The sequence below is a fragment of the Cetorhinus maximus genome, chromosome 22, assembly GCF_964194155.1.
Source record: "Cetorhinus maximus chromosome 22, sCetMax3.hap1.1, whole genome shotgun sequence".
In the NCBI taxonomy this organism is placed as follows: domain Eukaryota; kingdom Metazoa; phylum Chordata; class Chondrichthyes; order Lamniformes; family Cetorhinidae; genus Cetorhinus; species Cetorhinus maximus.
The window spans coordinates 42,140,959-42,162,293 of record NC_135900.1 but is presented as its reverse complement, the minus strand read 5'-3'; the positions used below and the strand labels follow the sequence as shown (position 1 = coordinate 42,162,293).

The 21,335-nt window shown below is 42.9% G+C and overlaps 1 protein-coding gene across 1 annotated transcript in view; it reads left to right on the top strand.

The window, feature by feature from the left end:
* Positions 1–21,335, top strand: part of fam180a (family with sequence similarity 180 member A) — a 63,711-nt gene that overhangs the window by 32,552 nt on the left and 9,824 nt on the right. Inside the window, exon 2 of the mRNA XM_078568173.1 lies at positions 17,353–17,456. Within this exon, the coding sequence (XP_078424299.1) occupies positions 17,353–17,456 (104 nt within the window). The remainder of the gene's footprint in view (positions 1–17,352; positions 17,457–21,335) is intronic.

The following is a 21,335-nucleotide window of genomic DNA, read 5'->3' as shown; positions in this document are numbered from 1 at the left end:
CTTATATGCTTTTATTGGAGAGCTGAGTGGACAGATGACCCCTGAGAGGGAGGCCTCAGATAAACCATCCGACTTCGTAGAACTAAGACGTTTGGCACATTTGAAGAAGCCTCCAGAGTCTGAATTTGTAAATAGTTTATTTATGTTTTTTTTTTGCAAAAATATACTTTATTCATAAAATATCTTCAACAACATTTCAAACCATTTCAAAATCACCATCACAAAAATACAATCAGGTTCAACTTTTTCAACGTGTATCACGAAATGCATCAATACAATAAATGAATATTACAATCATTTGCAGACATTCATTTTGAGCTGTGCAGCCCAAGGGGATTTAAACAGTTCCCAGCCCCTCGGTGCACTGTGGCAGAAAGGTCTTAGGCAGCGACCCTTCCCCATTGCGCCTTTGCGGCGGCTGCCCCAAGCTTTAGTGCGTCCCTCAGCACGTAGTCCTGGACTTTGGAATGTGCCAGTCTGCAACACTCGGTCGGGGACAACTCTTTGCGCTGGAAGACCAACAAGTTTCGGGCAGACCAAAGAGCGTCTTTCACCGAGCTGATGATCCTCCAGCTTCAGTTGATGTTTGTCTCGGTGTGTGTCCCTGGGAACAGCCCGTAGAGCACAGAGTCCTGTGTCACAGAACTGCTCGGGATGAACATCGACAGCAACCACTGCATCTCTCTCCAGACCTTCTTTGCAAAGGCACAATCCACAAGGAGGTGAACAACGGTCTCGTCCCCACCACAGCCACCTCGAGGGCAACGTGCAGAAGGGGTGAGACTCCTGGCGTGTAGGAAGGATCTGATGGGGAGGGCCTTTCTCACCACCAGCCAAGCCACGTCTTGGTGCTTGTTGGAAAGTTCTGGCGATGAGATATTCTGCCAAATGACTTTGACAGTCTGCTCGGGGAACCATCCCACAGGGTCCACCCTCTCCTTTTCCCTCAGGGCCTCTAAGACGTTACGTGCCAACCACTGCCTGATGGACTTGTGGTCAAAGGTGTTTCTCTGCATAAATTTTTCCACGAGGGACAGGTGGTACGGCACGGTCCAACTACTTGGAGCGTTCCGCGGCAGCGTGGCCAGACCCATCCTTCGCAACACCGGGGACAGGTAGAACCTCAACACGTAGTGACACTTGGTGTTTGCATACTGAGGGTCTATGCACCGTTTGATGCAGCCACACACAAAGGTGGCCATCAGTATGAGGGCGATGTTGGGCACGTTTTTTCCCCCGTCAACACCCCTTTGTCCTTTTGTCTATGATAGCTTTGGCAATCTCTCCTTTGCCTCCACCTATCACTGGCCCTCTATCCAGCTCCACCTGTCCCACCCCCCTTAAACAGCTTATATTTCACCACATTTCTATTCCTCGAGTTCTGATGAAGAGTCATTCGGATTCGAAACGTTAACTCTGTCTTCCTCTCCCCAGATGCTATCAGACCTGCTGAGTTTTTCCAGCAATTTTTGTTTTTGTTTCAGATTTCCAGCATCTGTAGTATTTTGCTTTTATATCTGAGTGAGAGAAGAATGTGGCCTTTAACAGAGAGAGAGCGCAAAAGGAGTGTGGCCTTCAACAGTGAGAGAGTGAGATGAGAGTGGCCTTTAGCAGTGAGAGTGTGAGAGGAGAGTGGCCTGTAACAGTGAGAGAGTGAGCGGAGTGTGGCCTTTAACAGAGAGCGTGACCTTTAACAGTGTGAGAGTGGGAGGAGAGTGGCCTTTAACAGTGAGAGAGTGAGTGGAGTGTGGCCTTTAACAGAGAGCGTGACCTTTTACAGTGAGAGAGTGGGAGGAGTGTGGCCTTTAACAGTGTGAGAGTGGGAGGAGTGTGGCCTTTAACAGTGAGAGTGGGAGGAGTGTGGCCTTTAACAGTGAGAGTGGGAGGAGTGTGGCCTTTAACAGTGAGAGAGTGAGTGGAGTGTGGCCTTTAACAGAGAGCGTGACCTTCTACAGTGAGAGAGTGGGAGGAGTGTGGCCTTTAACAGTGTGAGAGTGGGAGGAGTGTGGCCTTGAACAGTGCAAGAGTGAGGAGTGTGGCCTTTAACAGTGAAAGAATGGGAGGAGTGTGGCCTTTTACAGTGACAGAGTGAGAGGAGTGTGGCCTTTAACAGTGAGAGAGTGAGAGGAGAGTGGCCTTTAACAGAGAGAGAGTGAGAGGAGAGTGGCCTTTTACAGTGAGAGAATGAGAGGAGAGTGGCCTTTAACAGAGAGAGAGTGAGAGGAGAGTGGCCTTTTACAGTGAGAGAATGAGAGGAGTGTGGCCTTTAACAGAGAGAGAGTGAGAGGAGAGTGGCCTTTTACAGTGAGAGAATGAGAGGAGTGTGGCCTTTAACAGAGAGAGAGTGAGAGGAGAGTGGCCTTTTGCAGTGAGAGAAAGTGAGGGGTGCTTGGCCTTGAAGCATGCTTGGACCAGTGTCCTGGCGAACCGAATAACGAGGGCTGTGGAGAGGGCTTTAAACTAAATAGAGGGGGGATACATAGGCTTACAAAGGGGATACATAGGCTTACAAAGCAAATGGATATGGCAGTGTTGTAGGGCAGCTATTTAGGTAATGATACCCAGAGCGTGATAGGAAGAGACGGAATGTACAAACATAAAAAAAAGCAGCAAATAGGGTCAAAGGGGGAAAAAAATGGTAGGAAGGCAAAATTAATGGCTCATTTCTTAAATGCCCGTAGCATTCTGTGCAGGATTGTGTCTCTGTCACTCTCTCTGCAGATGCTTCAGCCTTATCTTTTGCATTGATGTACTGGGCTCCCTCAGCATTGAGTATGGGAATACTTCTGCATCTCCCCGCCAAATCCCCCCATATCATGTTTCTGAGTCGAACCTCTGACCACTATTGCCCCTTTCCAGGTGGAGGCCTTGCCCGGCAGCCCCAGGGCAAGCCCTGCCTTACCGCTGGTCTGGCAGGTACAGCCTTGCCTGTGATACCCCTCGTGGGCGGGATGAGGTGCCAACAGTAAATTTTTAAAAGATTTAGACATAATTTTTATCATGTTTCTGCTAAATGAGTTCTGAGTTCTATGTCAGGACAGGTTTTTAAGGTTTAAAAAATCTTTCCTTTTGACTGTACAATTCTTCAGCTCCCTGCCTTTAGGGAGCTTTCAGTGCACACTCCCCTGTGCATGTGCAGACTTTCGCACTCCTCCTGCCCCCACCCAGCATACAGCTCCTCAGCACGCCTTTCACACTGGCGAGCCATAATTTGGACACCTAAATTCATACACCTAAGGACATTAGTGAACAATGGTTTCATGGTTTGTCAACAGACCTTTTTTAGTTGGATTCAAATTTTACCATCTGCCGTGGTGGGACTTAAACCCGGGTCCCTAGAGCATTACCCTAGGTCTCTGGAATACTGCTCAGTGACAATACTACTGTGCCCCTTGGTCTGAGAGCTGCCACTAGGAGTTTCAAGAACAAAAAAATTATTTGCTCAGCTTCTGGAATCTCACACCTCATTGTACAGACTCCTCGTAATCACACAAGGCCATGAGGCTTGCATATTAGAACTCATTACACCTATACAGCTGCTGGCTGGGACTGACCAGGCCCAGTTGAAAAGCTATGTTATTTGCATCTGATAAGCTCACCTTGCTCGTGGAATCAGTGGGTCTGCCTAGACAATGGCTTCCCAAACACCAGATCCCCAACTCTTTCAACCATTAATAACTGGGACATTATTAGCATTGAAATCAAAGCAATTCCCGACACTGGATAAACATCGCTACTGAAGTCATTTTGGAGAAAGAAGGTCACATGACTCAAGTGGCAATTTTGAAATCCCTATATGTCTCTGAGAACTGAGGACGATGCATTCTGCTGTTTTAACATCCAACTGGCGAGCCACCAAGAAGCAGGCCCCTGCAGGCAGGTCAACAGCCTATACCTTGAAGCCTGTTTCTGGTGGAAGATTTCGTACCATCATTTACAGAACCGACCCAGTCTCTGCATACCTATTTCATCTTGCAGTCAGCACCAACAGAAAGGCAAATACTACAGCTCCAGTCTTCAACTAGCTGAATTCAAAATGCCTATGTGAAAAAATTCCTCATTGGAATCTGACTTTGGAGTCTGGGAATCACATGAACTAATATCCATTTCAGTGCTTCTTGTACTTCAAAATTTCTTTTCTCTATCTCTCCCCCCCCTCCCCACTTTACTCTGTGTGTCTGTGTGTGTGTGTGTGTGTGTGTTTGGAGTGGGACATTGTGAACACACCTTCCCCAGGTTTTGAGTGTGGAAAATAAACTGACCTTCCAGTTAATTGTACCTCGAGTTTGTTGTGGATTATTAGTAAATTGGATCACATAAACTGAGGGACTGGGAAAACACACCACTGCCTATTTTAAAAAAATAATCCAAAACACCTTCTGATAACGGACAGGTGGTAAGAGGAAATCAGTGCAGTTTGTCTCTCTCCTGTACAGAGCACACTGCTCTGAGCTGAGGTGGAGGTGGTCTCTAAAGACCCTTGATGCCCAGAGCTGTCCTCCTCCTCCTTCCTCTAATTCCAGATTTATTAATTGAATATAAATTCCAGCAGCTGCCATAGTCGATTTAAACCTGTACCCCCAGTGCATTAGCCTGCACCTAAGTGTTACTTGCCCAGTAATGTTACCATTACTCCACCACCATCCATTCCCACTTGAATCACTCAAACTCACCTTGGAGACTCTCAGGCTCAGTCTCCCACATGCTGTCCTACAAAATATGGGACAATAAGGTGTCCTTTATGGGACAAACAGTCATAGGACAATCCTTTAAATATAGAGTTCAGCCTGCAGCTAAGTATTCAAAACTTGCAAAAGGGAAAATCTAGAAAATTACTTCATACACTCCATTCACATCAATACTGCAAATGGATGAAAAAAAATACCAATGTGTGTACACCAGTGAAATATAACTTGACTGGACTGCACTGTAAGTTTCAAATTTTATTGTGATGTATAAAAACTCAAAACACATGAAGCAAAGAACAAATAAATGGTGCAGGAACCAAAAAACATAGATAAAGTGTAGAAATGGATCTTTCCACAGCAAGTGCATGGATTCTATTTAATGTCATTTAATACCATCCAGAAACATGATAGACAAATACTTATAAAAAGCAGCCATAAAAATTGTCTCATTGGTGACCAAAATGGGATAAACATCAGCCTCATCGACTGGCAACTCTGGCAAACAATTGCTGCTCCAGTTTTTGGCAGCTGGTGAAAGGAAATGCTTTCGAGTTTACTAACTGGGATTGTTAGCCGAGGGATAAAGGCTCCAGTAAGTGTTTCCAGGCCTGTTGTGCCCAACTTCATTGTTTTAGCAAACACGATTATAAGAAAGTGCAACAGTGGAAAAGACTGTGTGGTGGGATGGGGCGGGTGGGGTTGGTGTTGGGGTGAATCTCTTAGGGGTTCTCTTGCACTCCTGCTCTAACTTTCGTGGATCAGCTGCTGAATTCTGGGGAAAAACAATGCAATTATTATTCATACCCTTTCACCTTCAAAATCTGTTCAGTTCCAGCCCAAACATAATGAGGTAACTTTTTCCTGAGTTGACTTCCCATAGGAGCAGGGAGCATTTGAGGGAGCATATGACAGTGTCAGAGCTCCATATAAATCCTTCTCTATTTTAGGAACAGACGGAGATTTTATTCCATGAGTATGTCGCTAGTGTGTGTTCCTAATTATCTGATCCTTTATGTCAATACCAAATATGCAGGGAGTTGGCATGGTTCTTTAATCATGTGAAAATCCACCATTCCAGCCCTGTAGCAAGTTGGTTAATCCGTAATAAAAGCAAAATATTATGGATGCTGGAAACCTGAAATCACTTGGTAAGCAGAACTATTCAATATACGCCTAACTGAAAACTCCAATGAGGCTTCTATAGTTCTGGTTACCCATCATCCCTGTGCTTGCTGTCTTACAGTGCAGTCCAGCAACATCTTGATTTTAAAATTATCATCCTTGTTTTCAAACCTCGCCATGGCTTTGTACCTCACTATCTCTGTAAAAGCTTCCAGTCACACAACCCTTAGAGATATCTGTATTTCTTCAATTCTGGCCTTTAACACATCCCAGGTTTTAATCTCTCCACCATTGACAGCTGTGCCTTCAGCTGCTTAGGCCCTAAGCTCTGGAATTCCTTTTTTATACCTCTTCACCTCTCAATCTCTTTCTCCTCATGGCTCCACAGCATGCATCTTTTCTCTTTGGCAGATTCTCAACCCAGAGGTTAACCTGATTGACAGCCTTGGCTTGGGTGGGGAGGAGCCCAGAGTAGGCTGCAGAAAGAGGTTGATCCAATCCCTGACATCAGAGTGTGTGGTAAGGTTGGGAGATCCAATTCTGGGAATCTCAGAAATCACAAAGAGCATGGTAGAACAGAATATAAGCATTCTAAAGTCTTGTTTTTGGTGCAACCTTGGGTCCTCATAGTTGACCAGAATCCGTAGCATCATTTTAGTACATCATATGCTTCACAGCATTGCCATGAAGAGACCCCTGTGCTTGCAGAACCTGACAGTGATGATGACAAGGAAGAGGAAGAGGAAGCGGCCTCACAGCATGTGGAGAATGCTGAGCAAAGTGAAGAACTAGAACAGTTGAGCCTGCAGGCAGCTATCTGAACAAAGAGAACACAACTAGGCGTTTTCAAAATAATGTTGATCCACCAAAAATAAAGTCACTTTACAACTGTCTGTTCTCCCCAACACCATCACAAGGTCCCTCACTTCCAAGACTTCTGCCAAGTTCCTTCAAAATACAGAAATCCTACAAAAAGAGGAAGCATACACAGAAATGAATACAGAACTGTATGTTCACAAGTTACGTTTACAGACCAACATGTTCTCCAAGAAGTACCAGAAATTCCACTCAACCTATCAGCAACTACTTCTTAACATCATGTCGATCCTCTTTCCTGGCGAACTTGCTTGCTTGTGCTTTTAACCCATTACTCCTATAATCCCTGAGTGAGATGGAGTTGAGTGATGGGTAGCTGGTAGAGTCACCAGCTGGCACTTTATAGGGTGAGGTGACTTTCAGATCAGCTTGTGCATGTGAAAGTTATGGAGGGGCCTTAAGGAAACAAACTGACTGCCACGCTCTGGAGAGACAGTGACACCTCTAGCCGGTTCTTGCAGCCCACTGGTGTGCGTGCAATCACTGGCTAATTTCACGTAAGCATGGTACATGCAGATATGGTTACCTTTATTATCAATGCAGTGTGTGGATTTCCTGTGGATCTATTTCCTACACTTGAGGATTATGTAGGAGTGTGTGGAGAGGCCCTGGATATTCGTCGTGCCCCAAAATTATTTGTTCAGCTCTACTCACCTCCACTTCTCTTTCTTACCTATCTGTCCCGTTTGGCTCTGCAACTGTGACTGAGGAAGAGGCAGCAGGATAAGGACGACAGGTAATTGCTAAGTTAGAGGCAACCAAATTAGAACTCAGGCTGAGACATCAATGGGAAACCATACCATCCTTTGTTCTTCTGTCCTCCGATTGGTGCTCTATTTAATTGCTGGAGTCCTTGACCAGGGCAGTGTAAAGGGAGCTTCATTCTGTATATAGCTTGTATAAGCCCAGAATAAGAGTGGTCAAAAGGGCAATATAACCTATGCTATTCTTCAGTGCAGTCTATCTTGCTTTCAGTATATTTCCTTCCAGACAAAGCAGTAAGTCCTATTTTATTGAACTTGGTTTGGGAAAGTGCCAGATTTCCCTTCTGCTGCTGCAGAATTTCTTCATTTCAGACCGGACATTAATGAGAATGGTACAATTGGTTAAGGTAGGAAATAATTACTGCTTCATTGCTAATCAATGACGCCTACTGGAACACTGCATGACTGTATACAGGGGTGTGAGATGAGGACAATATTGGTTTTCACTTCATTCATACTGAATATGAATATTGGTGGTGAGAAAACTTTCAAAACAATAATTTGTGACAAAGTTAACTGTCACTTGGACAGACGTAGATTAATTAAGGAAAGCCAGACCAGATTTGTAAAGGGAAAATCATGTTTAATTAACTTGATCCCATTTTGTTAATGAAGTGAGAGGGTTGATGAGGATAATGTGGTTGATGTTGTCTACATAGACTTCCAAAAGGCATTTGACAGAACGTCACATAATAGGTTTGCCAGCAAAGTTAAAGACCATGGGATGAAAGGGACAGTGGTGGCATGGATGTGAACTTGACTGAGTGACAGGAAACAGAATAGTGGTAAACAGTTGTCTTCAGACTTGAGGAAGTTTTGCAGGAGTCAGTACTAGAACCACTGCTTTTCTTGATACATATTAATGACCTAGATTTCATGCACAGGGCACAATTTCAAAAAATACAAATGACACAAGACTTTCAAGTATAGTGAACTGTGCCAAGGTTAGTGGTAAACTTTAAGAGGACATAAACAGACTGGTGGAATAAGAAATCATATGGCAGATGAAAATTAATACAGAGAAGTGTGAAGTGATTTATTTTGGTAGGAAGAACAAGGTGAGGCAATATAAAACGTAGGGTACAATTTTAAAGAGGGTGTAGGAGCAGAGGGACATATGTGCACATACCACTGGAGGTGGTAGGGTAGGTTGAGAAAGCGGTTAATAAAGCATATGGGATCCCGGGCTTTATAAACATGGGTATAGAATACAAAAGCAAGGAAGTTGTGGTGAACCTTTATAAAACTCTGGCTCGCCCTCAAGTGGAGTATTGTGTCCAATTCGGGGCTGCTTACTTTAGGAAGAATGTAAAGGCATTAGAGAGGGTGCAAAAATAACTTCCAAGAATGGGTCCAGGGATGAGGAGCTTCAGTTAAATGGATAGATTGGAAAAGCTGGGACTGTTCTCCTTAGAGAAGAGATTAAGAAGATAATTTTATAGAGGCATTCAAAATCATGAAGGGTCTGGACAAAGTAGATAGAGAGAAACCATTCCCATTGGTGGATGGGTCGAAACCAGAGGACACCAATTTAAGGTGATTGGCAAAAAAAAAATAGCAATGACATTAGGAAACACATTTTCTGCAACGAGTGGTTTAGATCTGCATGTCTGGCAGAGCCAGATTCAATCAAGGCTTTCAAAAAGGTATTGGATAAATATGTGAAGATAGGAGATTTGCAGGGCTATAGGGAAAAGGCGTGACAGTGGAATTAGGTGACTTGCTCTTGTAGAAAGTCGGCACAGACATAATGGGCTGAATTGTCTCTTTCTCAGCTGTAACCATGGCTGGGATTTTCCACTTTGAGCCTAAGTCCCATGAGGATGGGGGTGGGGGAGGCGGGAAGCACAAGTGATTTCTGCAGTGAAGCCCAGCGGGAAATTGCACCAAATCGCACGATGCTGGGCTCATTAATTATGCAGCCGGGGGTTTCCTAACGCTTTACCAGGCAGAACGGGCAGGATGTTGCACGCACTGCTGTCGTATCCGGGCACCATATTTAAAAGGCAGCCAGACGGCTGCTGCTTGAGGATCCATGTCCTGGAACCACCTCCAGCTCGAGGCTCTACATGCTAGATGCTCCACCCACACACTGCTGCAAATGATCAATGGTCACTGGAGGCCTCCATCTCTTCCATTCTCTGCAGTTTGCCCCAGGCCTTCGTCTAGGTAGGTCCTGACATATGCACGCAATGTCGGTTGGACATGTTCTGGACCGTCGTGTCATCGCATCAGCGGGGAGGGAGATGATTGGATGGTGGGGGAACATTCCATTTGGGGGTTTATTTGCATCCCAACAATGGGATGAGAAAGTGGTTAATAAAGCATATGGGATCCTTGGCTAGTTCCCACTGTCAATTCTCGCTGTCGGGAAACCAATTTTATAGTTCCCGTGGGATTGTCTACCCCTGCCCACCAGACTCCCACCAGTGGCGGGGGTGGGAACAATTCTGCCCTATGTTTCTGTTCAACGATTCTCTGTAAATTAGAGGCCTAATTCCTGTTAAAAAAGCCTTTGAGAAATGAATTCACTATGAGTGGGCCAAGTGTCAGGCCTGCTGGTCTCAGGCTCCTGAGGTTGCAAACAGAAAATAAGCATTAGCGCATTTCATATAAAATATGACTGATCCACCGATCTTTCTTCTGAGCTGTGCAGCTGTACAGAAAACCAGAAGTTCTTCTGCTGGCCAAGAAAAAATTGTTCCCATGAAGTTACCACTCATGCAGCCGTGCAAAAAAGCGTAAAATGAATAGGCTGCGCACAACAACCAAAAAATTGGAAGGTATATTGATGCTTAATCTAAGATTGCCTGATCCAGCTCACCCAAGAACCACTGTTGACCGAATGTAATTCTGTTCTATCAGGGGGCCAGTCTCCCTGAATATTTAGATGAGGCTTGAGATCCAATTTTGGGATGGTTTTGTGTCTCTTTGTTTTGCCATGCTCTGAGTCTGAACCCACAAACAGGCCCAGTCTAATTTCCATCTTAACATTCTTTCTATTGTTTGGTGGACAGCAACATCCAAAGCATCAATTATAAAATACCTGTTTCCACTATGATGCTGGTTTCACTGAGTTATAAGATGTACATTAGGTTGTTTGCTAATGGACAGGAGTTAGACCTTTTACTTTTACTCGAGGAGCAATTCAAAAATTTTCTCCTTGTTTTCCACTTCTCCTACCACTTTTTCCAATTTCCTCCTTTCTTGAAGGCATTGACTTCTTTTAATGAATTTGTTCATGGGATGTGGGCATCGCTGGTTAGGCCAGCATTATCGTCCATCCCTTATTGCCCTTGAGAAGGTGGTGGTCAGCCACCTTCTTGATTCGCTGGAGTCCATGTGGTGTAGGACACACCCATGGTGCTGTTAGGAAGGGAGTTCCAGGATTTGGACTCAATTAAAGTGAAGGAATGGTAATATAGTTCCAAGTCAGGATGGTGAGTGGCTTGGATGGGGAACGTACAAGATGCATCTGCTGCCCTTGTCCTTCTAGGCGTTGGAGTTAACTGGTTTGGAAAGTATTCTTGACAGTGCCTGGTGGGTTGCTGCAATGCATCTTGTAGATAATACCTCAGCCAGGTGCGCCAATAATGGAGTGAGTGAATGTTTAAGGTGGTGGATGGAATGCTGATCAATTGTGCTGCTTTATTCTAGATGGTGTTGATCTTCTGGAATGTTGTTGGAGCCTCACTTATCTAGGAAAGTCAAGAGTACTCCATCAAACTCCTGACTTGTGCCTTGTAGATGGTGGACAGGCTTTGAGGAGTCAGGAGGTGAGTTACTTGCTGTAGGATTCCTAGCCTCTGACCTGCTCTTATAGCCACAATATTTATATGGCTAGTCCACTTCAGTTTCTGGTCAATGGTAGCCCCCAGAATGTTGATAGTGGGGGATTCAGTGATGGTAATGCCATTGAATGTCAAGGGAAGATGGTTAGATTCTCTCTTGTTGGAGATGATCATTGTCTTGTGAAGTTTGAATGTTACTTGCCATTTATCAGCCCAAGCCTGAATGTTGACCTTGCTGCATTTGGGCACAGACTGCTTCTGTATCTGAGGAGTTGTGAATTGTGCTAAACATTGTGCACTCATCAGCAAACATCCCCACTTCAGACTTTATAATGGAAGGAAGGTCATTGATGAAGCAGCTGAAGATAGTTGGGTCTAGGACACTACCCTGAGGAACTCCTGCAGTGATGTTCTGGAGCTGAGATTATTGGCCCCCGACAACCACAACCATCTTCCTTTGTGCTCGGTATGACTCCAACCAGTGGAGAGTTTTCCTGCTGACTCCCATTGACTTCATTTTTGCCAGGACTCCTTGATGCCACACTTGGTCAAATGCGGCCTTGATTTTGAGGGCAACCAGTCTCACCTCAGCTCTGGAATTCAGTTCTGCTGTCTATTTTTGGGCCAAGGCAATGTGGTGAGGAGTTGAGTGCCCCTGGCAGAACCCATGCTGAACATAAGGGGACGCAGGTCGTCTTGTGTCGTAGCAACCTGATTTTAAATTACAGAAATCTGTTTTTAAAAAAAATATAAAACTCTTTTCCAGTCACATTGGTTACATATCCAGTTTCTCAGTAGATTAAAACAAAAATCACACTTAAAAGCTTTTAAACATGTCTATTAGTGTCCTTGCATCCAAAATGACCAGCTTGGTTTTGAAAGTCTCTGTGAAGGACTGCAAATACAACTAATGGAACCTGACAAGGTGATTAAACTCAGCCTAGGCACCAGTTTTGTGAGGAAGGTGTACTGGTCAGTAAGTGAGACATGATAGCAGTCTCAATGACACATTTCATCACTTTGCTGGTGATTGAGAGTAGACTGGTGAGACAGAAATTGGTTGAATTGGATCTGTCCTGCTTCTTGTGACCAGGACATACAATTTTTCACATTGCTCCTAGACCTATTGCAGGTTGGCTTCACAGGTGCCAATTCTCACATGTGCCTCATGCAAATAAACTGGTTGTAATGTATAAACCGAGGCAATGGGCATTGAGAGGTGTTTTTGGCTACATACAGGCAAGCCCAACCCTTTCTACACCTGACTCCCAGCTATTCACATTTCCAGCATGCAGCAATGGATTAAAATCAAGGGCAGGAACCCTTTCCCTTTCCTAATCCAGGATGCTCAGTCTGATAATAGCATCCCAAATATCAAGATCAACTGCTCAACACAGACCAGACAGCAATCTTGAGGCCTTCTAGGTCTGTACAGCTTGGTTACTCTCTGTCTCAACGGGGTATGTAGTAAATGTAGAGAATCTATGCACATATGTATAGTGATAAGTATCTGAAAAACATAATCAGGACAGGAAGAAACGTGCAATAATGATATCTTTTGGTCAGATTTTAAACCTTTAAGCATTAATATAGATTTTTTAAATTGCATTGTTGGCACTTTAATAAGTGAAAACAGATGCTGGAATGTAAGGAATGAGGATATTTCCTTTGGTTATCAGTTCCAATTTCTACAGCTCACAGATGCCAAAAATAACCACAAATCAGCACAGCTTCTGCTATTGAAGTAAAGAACAAGTTAATTATTGGATTAATTTGTCACTGATGTGGGGATGAAAATTATGAATTCCACTTAGATGGGTCTGTTTACTTCTTGCTCGCTCAAATGTTGACTACATCAGGTCACTTTGACCATATCTTGCACGTGGAGATGTAGCTGTGTGGGACATAAGTACTGAAGCCATCTCTAGTGTTCAATACAAATGGATGAGTTAGCCAATATATACCAATGAAGTATGCAATAATTGTGCATTTTCAATCAGTGGTAATGAGATGAATATTTGTACAGAAGCTGCATCTATACGTGAAAACAATGGCTTGGGGTTTCCACTTGATTGTGCTGGTTTCTTCAGTGGAATTCTAAGCACAATCAGCTCAATCCAAGTTTCTGCCATCTTTTGTGCAAGTTTCAGAAACATAGGCCTGAATTTTTCGGTCGGCATGCAGGGGCGGGCCCGACATGCCGGCACGAAAAATGACACACGATGATATCGGGCTTACGTCCCAACATCATCGCGTTGATTCGCGATGTTTCATTCGGCAGGCACGCGCCAGAGTTAGCGGTGCACCCAACGATAACTGATGGTCCTATTAAGGCCATTGATGAATTAATTAATGTAATTGTTTACGCTGCCCGTCCAACCTTAAGGCTGGCGGGGCAGGCGAAAAGGCCAAGCGGCCTTCACCTTTTTTAGGAAACCTCATCCACAAGCGGGGTGATGTTTCCTACAGCTTTTACCACTTAAATAAAAAAATTTTCTGAAATATAAAATCATTTCCTATCTCATGTGATACAGTCACATGAGGGGACATGTTTAATTAAATTTTCAAGCCATTTATTTATTTATTTCAAAAGCGCTTTGTGCCTCAGGGAGATTGAAGCGCTCTTTGTGTGCATGCTCCCGCTGAGCCCGCCCGCTTACTGAAAAATTCAGGCCATAACGCTGAAAGCAGGCCATGCTCACAAAACTGGCCCCCAGGGTCAAGTAATCACTAATTCCACCAATTGTATTTGCAGATCTCATAGAAACTTTAAAAATTAAGTGGTATTTGGGACGTAAGGGTACTAATAGATTTGTTTAAAAGCTTTTAAATGTGATTTTTGTTTTAATTTTCAGAATCAGAATATGTACCCTAGTGTGACTGGAAAAGAGTTTTATATATTTTTTAAAAGCGAATTTCTGCAATTTAAAATGGGGTTGCTAGAACACAAGACAACATGTGCGCTAAATAGTGGGAACAGCATATTATAAATAGAGCCAAGTGATCCCAAAACCAACAGATCAGATCAAAGTCTGGCCAGCTGCATGAATGGGTGGTGGATAATTAAACAACTAACTGGCAAGGAGGCTCCAAAAATATCTCCATCGTCAATAATGGTACGTCAGTGCAAAAAAAGGCTGATACATTTACAGCCATCCTCAGCCAGAAGTGCTGAGTTGATGATCCATTTCAACCTTTTCCTGGGGTCCCCATCATCACAGATGCCTGTCTTCAGCCAATATAATTCACTCCATATGATATCAAGAAATACCTGAAGGCACTGGATCAGTCTAAGGCTGTACCAGTGCAGCTACAATTCTTGTATCTATCTGACAATCTGGAAATTGCCCAGCTGCGACCTGTCCAGACAAAAAAGGACAAATCCAATCCAGCCATTTACTGCTCCATCAGACGACTCTCCATCATCTGCAAACTGATGGATGGTGTCATTGACAGTGCTATCATGGCACTTACTCAACAACAACCTGTTCACCAATACTCTTGGGTTTGGCCAGGGTCACTTGGCTCCAGACCTCATTACAGCCTCGATACAAACAAGGACAACAGAGCTGAAGGGGACAGGTCTGCCCATGACACCAAGGCAGCATTTGTTCAAGTATTGTACCAAGGAGGCCTAGCAAAATTGAAGCCTGTGGGAATCAAGGGGAAAACAGGGCTGAAGGCATTTCCAGCACAAAGGAAAATGGTTGTGGTTGTTGGAAAGTAATCACTTCTGTTACGACACAGCTGTTGGTAAAGGCCGAGTTGCTTAAATCCCAGAGAGAAACTTGAACAACTGTCATAACCTATATTTTCAATTAGTATGTTTGAGATGCAGCTCTGAATTCAGAAATAAAACCACCAAGCCTCATGAGGTTTTTCATATAAAACTAAATTAAATATTTATTAATTAATTAACTAATGAAACACATATACATGTCTACAAGTTACTACCATAATAATTTTTAAACAAATCCCCAAATAAATCACTCCCAGGTAAATCTTCACCAAGGCAACAATAACTCATAGACTTTAAACAGGCACCAGGCAAAGCACATTTGACCATACAAATTCAAAATGATATTCCTTTGTAGACACAATGTAGGCTTAGAGGCTGGTTAGATCTTAAATGCCTTTGACTCACACACACAAACTCCCTCTGTTTATACCTAGCTTCCCCCTTGAATGTAAATTTTCCATTTTATTACTAGGTTTTAAAAAATTTTACCTCTCCTAACAATAAACCCTTTCATTCAACCAATTTTATTAATAAGCTGAAAAAAACACATTGCTTGGCGTCTTCTAGCTAGGTTCAAGATTTATTCAACAAATGTAAGTGTACTCTACGTTCTATCCTTATTTACTGTTTACTCTATTAACATCACAAACTACTATACATCAAAGCACCCAGACTAGCTGGCTTTAATCCAATTAAACCACACACAAACACACACATAGACACTCACATAGACACAGACACAGGTCCTACTACAATTCCAATTTAATGATAATTTCTAATAACATTATAGACATTAATATGTCTTCATGACATCTCAGTCCCAGAGCAATGCTGCAGGAGTTCCTCAGGGTGGAATCCAATTCAACCGTCTTCAGTTGCTTCATCAAAGACCTGGCTTCCAACATAAAGTCAGAAGTGGGAATGTTCACTGATGGTTGCACAATGTTCAGTATCATTTGCAATTCCTCAAACAATAAAGTAGTCAGTGCCTGCATATAGAAAAACCTGGACAACATTCAGATATTCAGGTTTGGGTTGACTAGTGGCAAGTAACATTTGTGCCACACAAGCATCAGGCAATGACCATCTCCAACAAGAGAGAATCTAATCAACTCTCCCACCTCTTTGACATAGAATAGCATTACCATTACTGAATACTTCATTATCAACATCCAGTTGGTTCCAATAACCAGAAACTAAACTGGACCATCCATATAAACACTGTGGCTACAAGAGCAAGTCAGAGGCTGGGAATTCTGTGGTGAATAACTCCCCATCTTATTCCCCAAAACCTGTCCACCTTGTTGACAAGGCACAAGTCAGGAGTTTGATGGAATACTCTCTACTTGTCTGGATCTGTACAGCATGGACAACACTCAAGAAGCTAGACACCATCCAAGACAAAGCAGCTCACTTAATTGGCATTGCATTCACCACCTCAACTATCCACTCCTTCTACCACTGACACATAGTGGCAGCAGTGTGTACCATGTACAAAATGCACTACAGCAACTTAACAAGGCTCCTTCGATAGCACCTTCTAAACTTGCAACCTCTACCACCTAAATGGACAAGGATAGCAGACACATGGGAACACTGCCATCTGCAAGTTCTCCTCCAAGTCACACACCACCCTGACTTGGAACTATATCGCTATTCTTTCACTGTTGTTGGGTCAAAATCCTTTTCTAACAGTACTGTGTGTACTTACACCACATGGGCAAAAATAATTCAAGAAGGCAGTTCACCACCACCTTTAAAGAGCAATTAGGCGATAAATACTGACCTTGCCAGTGACACCCACATCACAAGAACAAGCAAAGAGAGCTAACTCAGAGGTGCTAGATTGACATTAGTTAAAATGCTTATTTTTTTTTTGTTAGAAGCTTGTTTTCAGTTGTTTTAAGCAAACTTCAGCAAGATACTGCTTCCAAATAAATTAAGGAAATCATCTTAAAGCAATTTTTTTGTGGAGAACATGTTTTAAAATTGCTGACCAATTGTACTGAGTCATGGTGATTTTATGTTCAGCGATATGCAAATTGGGCAAAAATGCAGGGGGAAAGTCTTTTCAAAACAGGCACAATTACGTCTAAATGGCCAATAGCACCCAAAATAGAAATCTTACCCCAGAACCCGTGACATGATAAAGGCTGTGAGAATGTGTGGTGAGTCTCCCAGAGTAGTGTTTGCACCACATAAAATGTAAGTGAATTTTATGTTTTATATTATGTGTAGGATACAGTATTAATATTAGTTGTTTATTGATTTTGTGCTCACTATTATTCTTGATGTTAATATTGTTGTTGATGGTTTATTTGAAGTGCTTGATTTTGTGACTGTTTTCGTTTCCTTTCCTTTTCCTCTTCTAGTTCTCTTCCCATCTGCACAGAGGTTGAAGAGAAACCTAGATTTCGACATTCCTATTAACCCTGTGTTCCAGGAGTCGCAAAAGGATGTGGAGCTGCTGTATGAGGTTTCTCTCTCTTTCACTCTCTCGCTCCTTTACACTTCTGTTTCACTGTTATTGAATACTTAACCTGATCAGCTGTTAGGCAATTACATGTTAGTTAACTAGCCCTCAAAACTGCTCAATGCAAACAGTCACTTATCACTTTCCTCTTAAAGGTAAGGGTATTTTTCTGATTTTCTGGGTGAAGGATAGTTACACTATTAACTGTTCTTGGTTACAAGATTTAGAGAGTTACTCAGTGTAGTGGAATTTGATTTGTAACTTGATTGATATATTCTATTGTTCAGTGGAGCACCCAGGAGGACGGAACAAATACACTTTATCTTTCTTTGGATAAAGGTGCCTTGTAAAATGTAGCATTTTGTTCTCAATCAACATGGTACTTTACAATGCCTTAAACAATCTGCTCCAAATCAACATAGCGCTGTGCAGCATAGCGTTCTTCACAGGCTTACTGCTGTGCTGTACCATGCAGTGCACCAAATAATTTTGAACAGCAGCCTGCAACCTACCCCAAAACATCCAAAAACAAAAGAAAACTGTACAGTCAAATGCCCCTGTTTAGAGGAAACATGCCCATTGTGCTTTTTTGCACCAAAATGTTCCAAAGCCATCAAATTAGGAAAGTCTTCATTTAGTCATTTGGTAGAAGGAGAAGTTGAGTATTGCTGAAAAAAGAGACGCGTCCAAGCTTTTCATCTGGCACTTATCAGGACACTCGCAAGAATACCAATATAGGGGAAAACAACAATTTATACTACATGTAAAGAGAGTTCTGATTGGATGGCAAGCGGCGTCGCCATGGAGAATGCACCAGTGATGGTGATTGACAGTTAACTGCTGAGCATTGTTTGAAATTTAAACCAGGCAGTTTGACTTTGATTGGTCTTGAGGAATGAATCAGTGAATGGCTGACACTTATTTTGTTTAGCTGAAACAGGCGCAATGTATGTACATGTTCTTTCTGTCTGCAAACAACAGGGCCCTGTGTATTAATATATGTAGCTTCCAGTACAGGCAAATGCACCACACTGCGAGTTCAACTGACAATCTTAAATTGGTTGTCAGCATTATTCTTAGCACATTGAGGATTATTTAGCAAATGTTGTTCAATCGCAGAATCACATCTAATGTTAGACGCTGTGTTTTGAGTTTTGCAAGAACAGGCTGCTTGGGTACTGGGTCTGTACCCTGCCCGTTGCAAACAGCGGCTGGGATATGCTGTTTGATACGATCTGCCAGTCTTTGGGAAGTACCGCCTACATACCTGGCATCACATTGGCACTGAAATTCATATACTACATTATTAATTTGGGTGACGGGCAGAATGTCTTTTTGGCTTGACGGCAGCATCCAGTTAGTGGCAAATACCAGTCATGTTGCTACTGCAACATGAGTTTGTTTCACCTGTTGCTCAGATTTTCGAGATGCCTTGCCCTTGCAGGGTATCCTGGGGTAGGCTGAGCACTTTTCAGGGCCAAAAGTGATGGCCTTAGGCCCGTTCATGAGTTTGCATGATGTATAGCATGAAATGATCTGATCAGTGTAGCCATTGTCCTACAGGATGCCTTTGATGTGCCCTGTTTCAGCATCAAGCTTGCATGGTGAGCAAATGGCTCAGGCCCTATTTACAAGGTTGCTGATAAGACCAATCTTATAGTATGTGGACCTGAATGAATCCCAACACAGATATTGAAGATAGGCTTGCGGTAGAACCGTGATAGAGAATCCCCTGGCAGATTTCTCAACTTGTATGTCAAGGAAAGGGAGTTCATTTCAAAGCTGAATTTGAGCACATGATGGAGCCCATTAAGACATGTAAGTAAATTGTTACATATAGCTGCAGGTTTGATTATAGCAAACATATCATCCACACATCGGAAATATGCGAGGGGTAAGAGGTTAGGTGTCATTCCATGGAAGACACGTTTCTCATGGAGCCCAACAAAGATATTTGCGAGAGCTGGGCTTAGAGGGGATCCCATGGCAGCCCCATCTATTTGGGCGTACATGGTGTCATTAAAACTGAACTCAACTGCATGAATTGCGAGTTCATAAGTTCAATGAATGCTGATTCACACCATGGTGGCGGGTCTAGAACGCCATGATAAAGTGCTGCAGCGCAAATATCCATGGCTTCCTTAGATGGAACATTGGTGAATAGGCTAGCAATATCAAATGAGCACATGGACACAGCATTGCTATTGATATGTGAGTCCAGTATGGCCTTCGCAAATGTGAAGGAATCCTTCATCATGTATGTGGAAAACTTGGTCAAAGCTGGTTGTAACTATTCACCCAACCATTTAGCCAATTCATGTCGTGCAGAACATTTGCTCACCATGGAAGCTTGATGCTGAAATAGGCCACATCAAAGGCATCCTGCAGGATAATGGCTACCCTGATCAGATCATTTCATGCTGTATATCACACAAACTCATGAACGGGCCTAAAGCCATCACTTTCAGTCCTGAAAAGTGCCCATCCTACCTCAGATTACGCTGGAAGGGCAAGGTATCTCACAAATTTGAGCAACAGGTGAAGCCAGCTGTTTCATGCTGCTACAATGCAGTGGCAACACAAGTGGTATTCACCGCTAACAGGATGCTGCTGTCAAGCCAAAAAGATGTTCTGCCTATCACAAACTGAGTAATGTGGTATATGAATTTCAGTGCCAGTATGATGCTAGGTATGTAGGCTCCCAAAGACTGGCAGATCGTATCAAACAGCATGTCCCAGCTGTTGTTTGCAATGGGCAAGGTACAAACCAAACCCAGCCAGCCCGTGCCTGCAAAACTCAAAACACAGTGTCCAACATTAGATGTGATTCTGCGATTAGGCAACATTTGCTAAATAATCCTCACTGTGCTAAGAATTACGCTGACAACCAATTTGAGATTGTCAGTTGGGCTTGCAGTGTGGCGCATTTGCGTGTACTGGAAGCTACATATATTAATATACAGGGCCCTGTTGTTTGCAGACAGAAAGAACATGTACATACATTGTGCCCGTTTCAGCTAAACAAAATAAGTGACAGCCATTCGCTGACTCAGTCTTCAGGGCAAAGTTTTGACCAATCAGTGTCAAACTGCCTGGTTTAAATTTCAAACAATGCTTGACAGTTAACTGTAAGTCACCATCGTTGGTGCATTCTCCATGGCAATGCCACTTGTCAACCAATCAGTACTCTCTTCATATACAGTATAAATTGTTGTTTTTCCCCTTATATTGGTGTTCTTGTGAGTGTCCTGATGAGTGCAAGACCAAAAGCTTAGAGACGTCCTCATTAATGTCAGTGTTGTGAGGAATATAACTACAGATTGATAACAATTTATATTTATAAATTAAATAGCGTCTTTAACATTAGAGAAGCTTTACATAGGTAGACACGAATTTACAAGAGCATAATCAATAAAGGCGATAAATGAATAAACCAGAATAAGAATGAAAGCTGCATTAACCTTTTATATACAACTTCCCCAATACATAAAAAATATCCAGAAGCACCTCTCCTGCTAGCTATAATTTCAGCATGAACTCTTAGGTCATATTGCAAAGTAACCATTTAACCAATAAGCAAAAGATTATAAAATTGTTCTGAGTCCTCAATATCTGTGGAGACCCAAAGGGATTATTAAATATTCGGCATGGGAAAATGAAGAGGAGTGAAGTTTGAGATCCTCATGAGCTGATCTGAACACAAAAGTTGAATGGCTTATGTGGCTCCTAAAGAACAGAACCTTGCATCAAATGTACAGTCAGCTACTTAAATAGAATGAATTGATCTTGCAGCACCCTCTAGTGAGGCAGCATGAAAGAATTTGGACCTCACAGCATCCTCTGGTGAATTAATGAAGTGCTGAGGCCTCCTGATATCTCTGT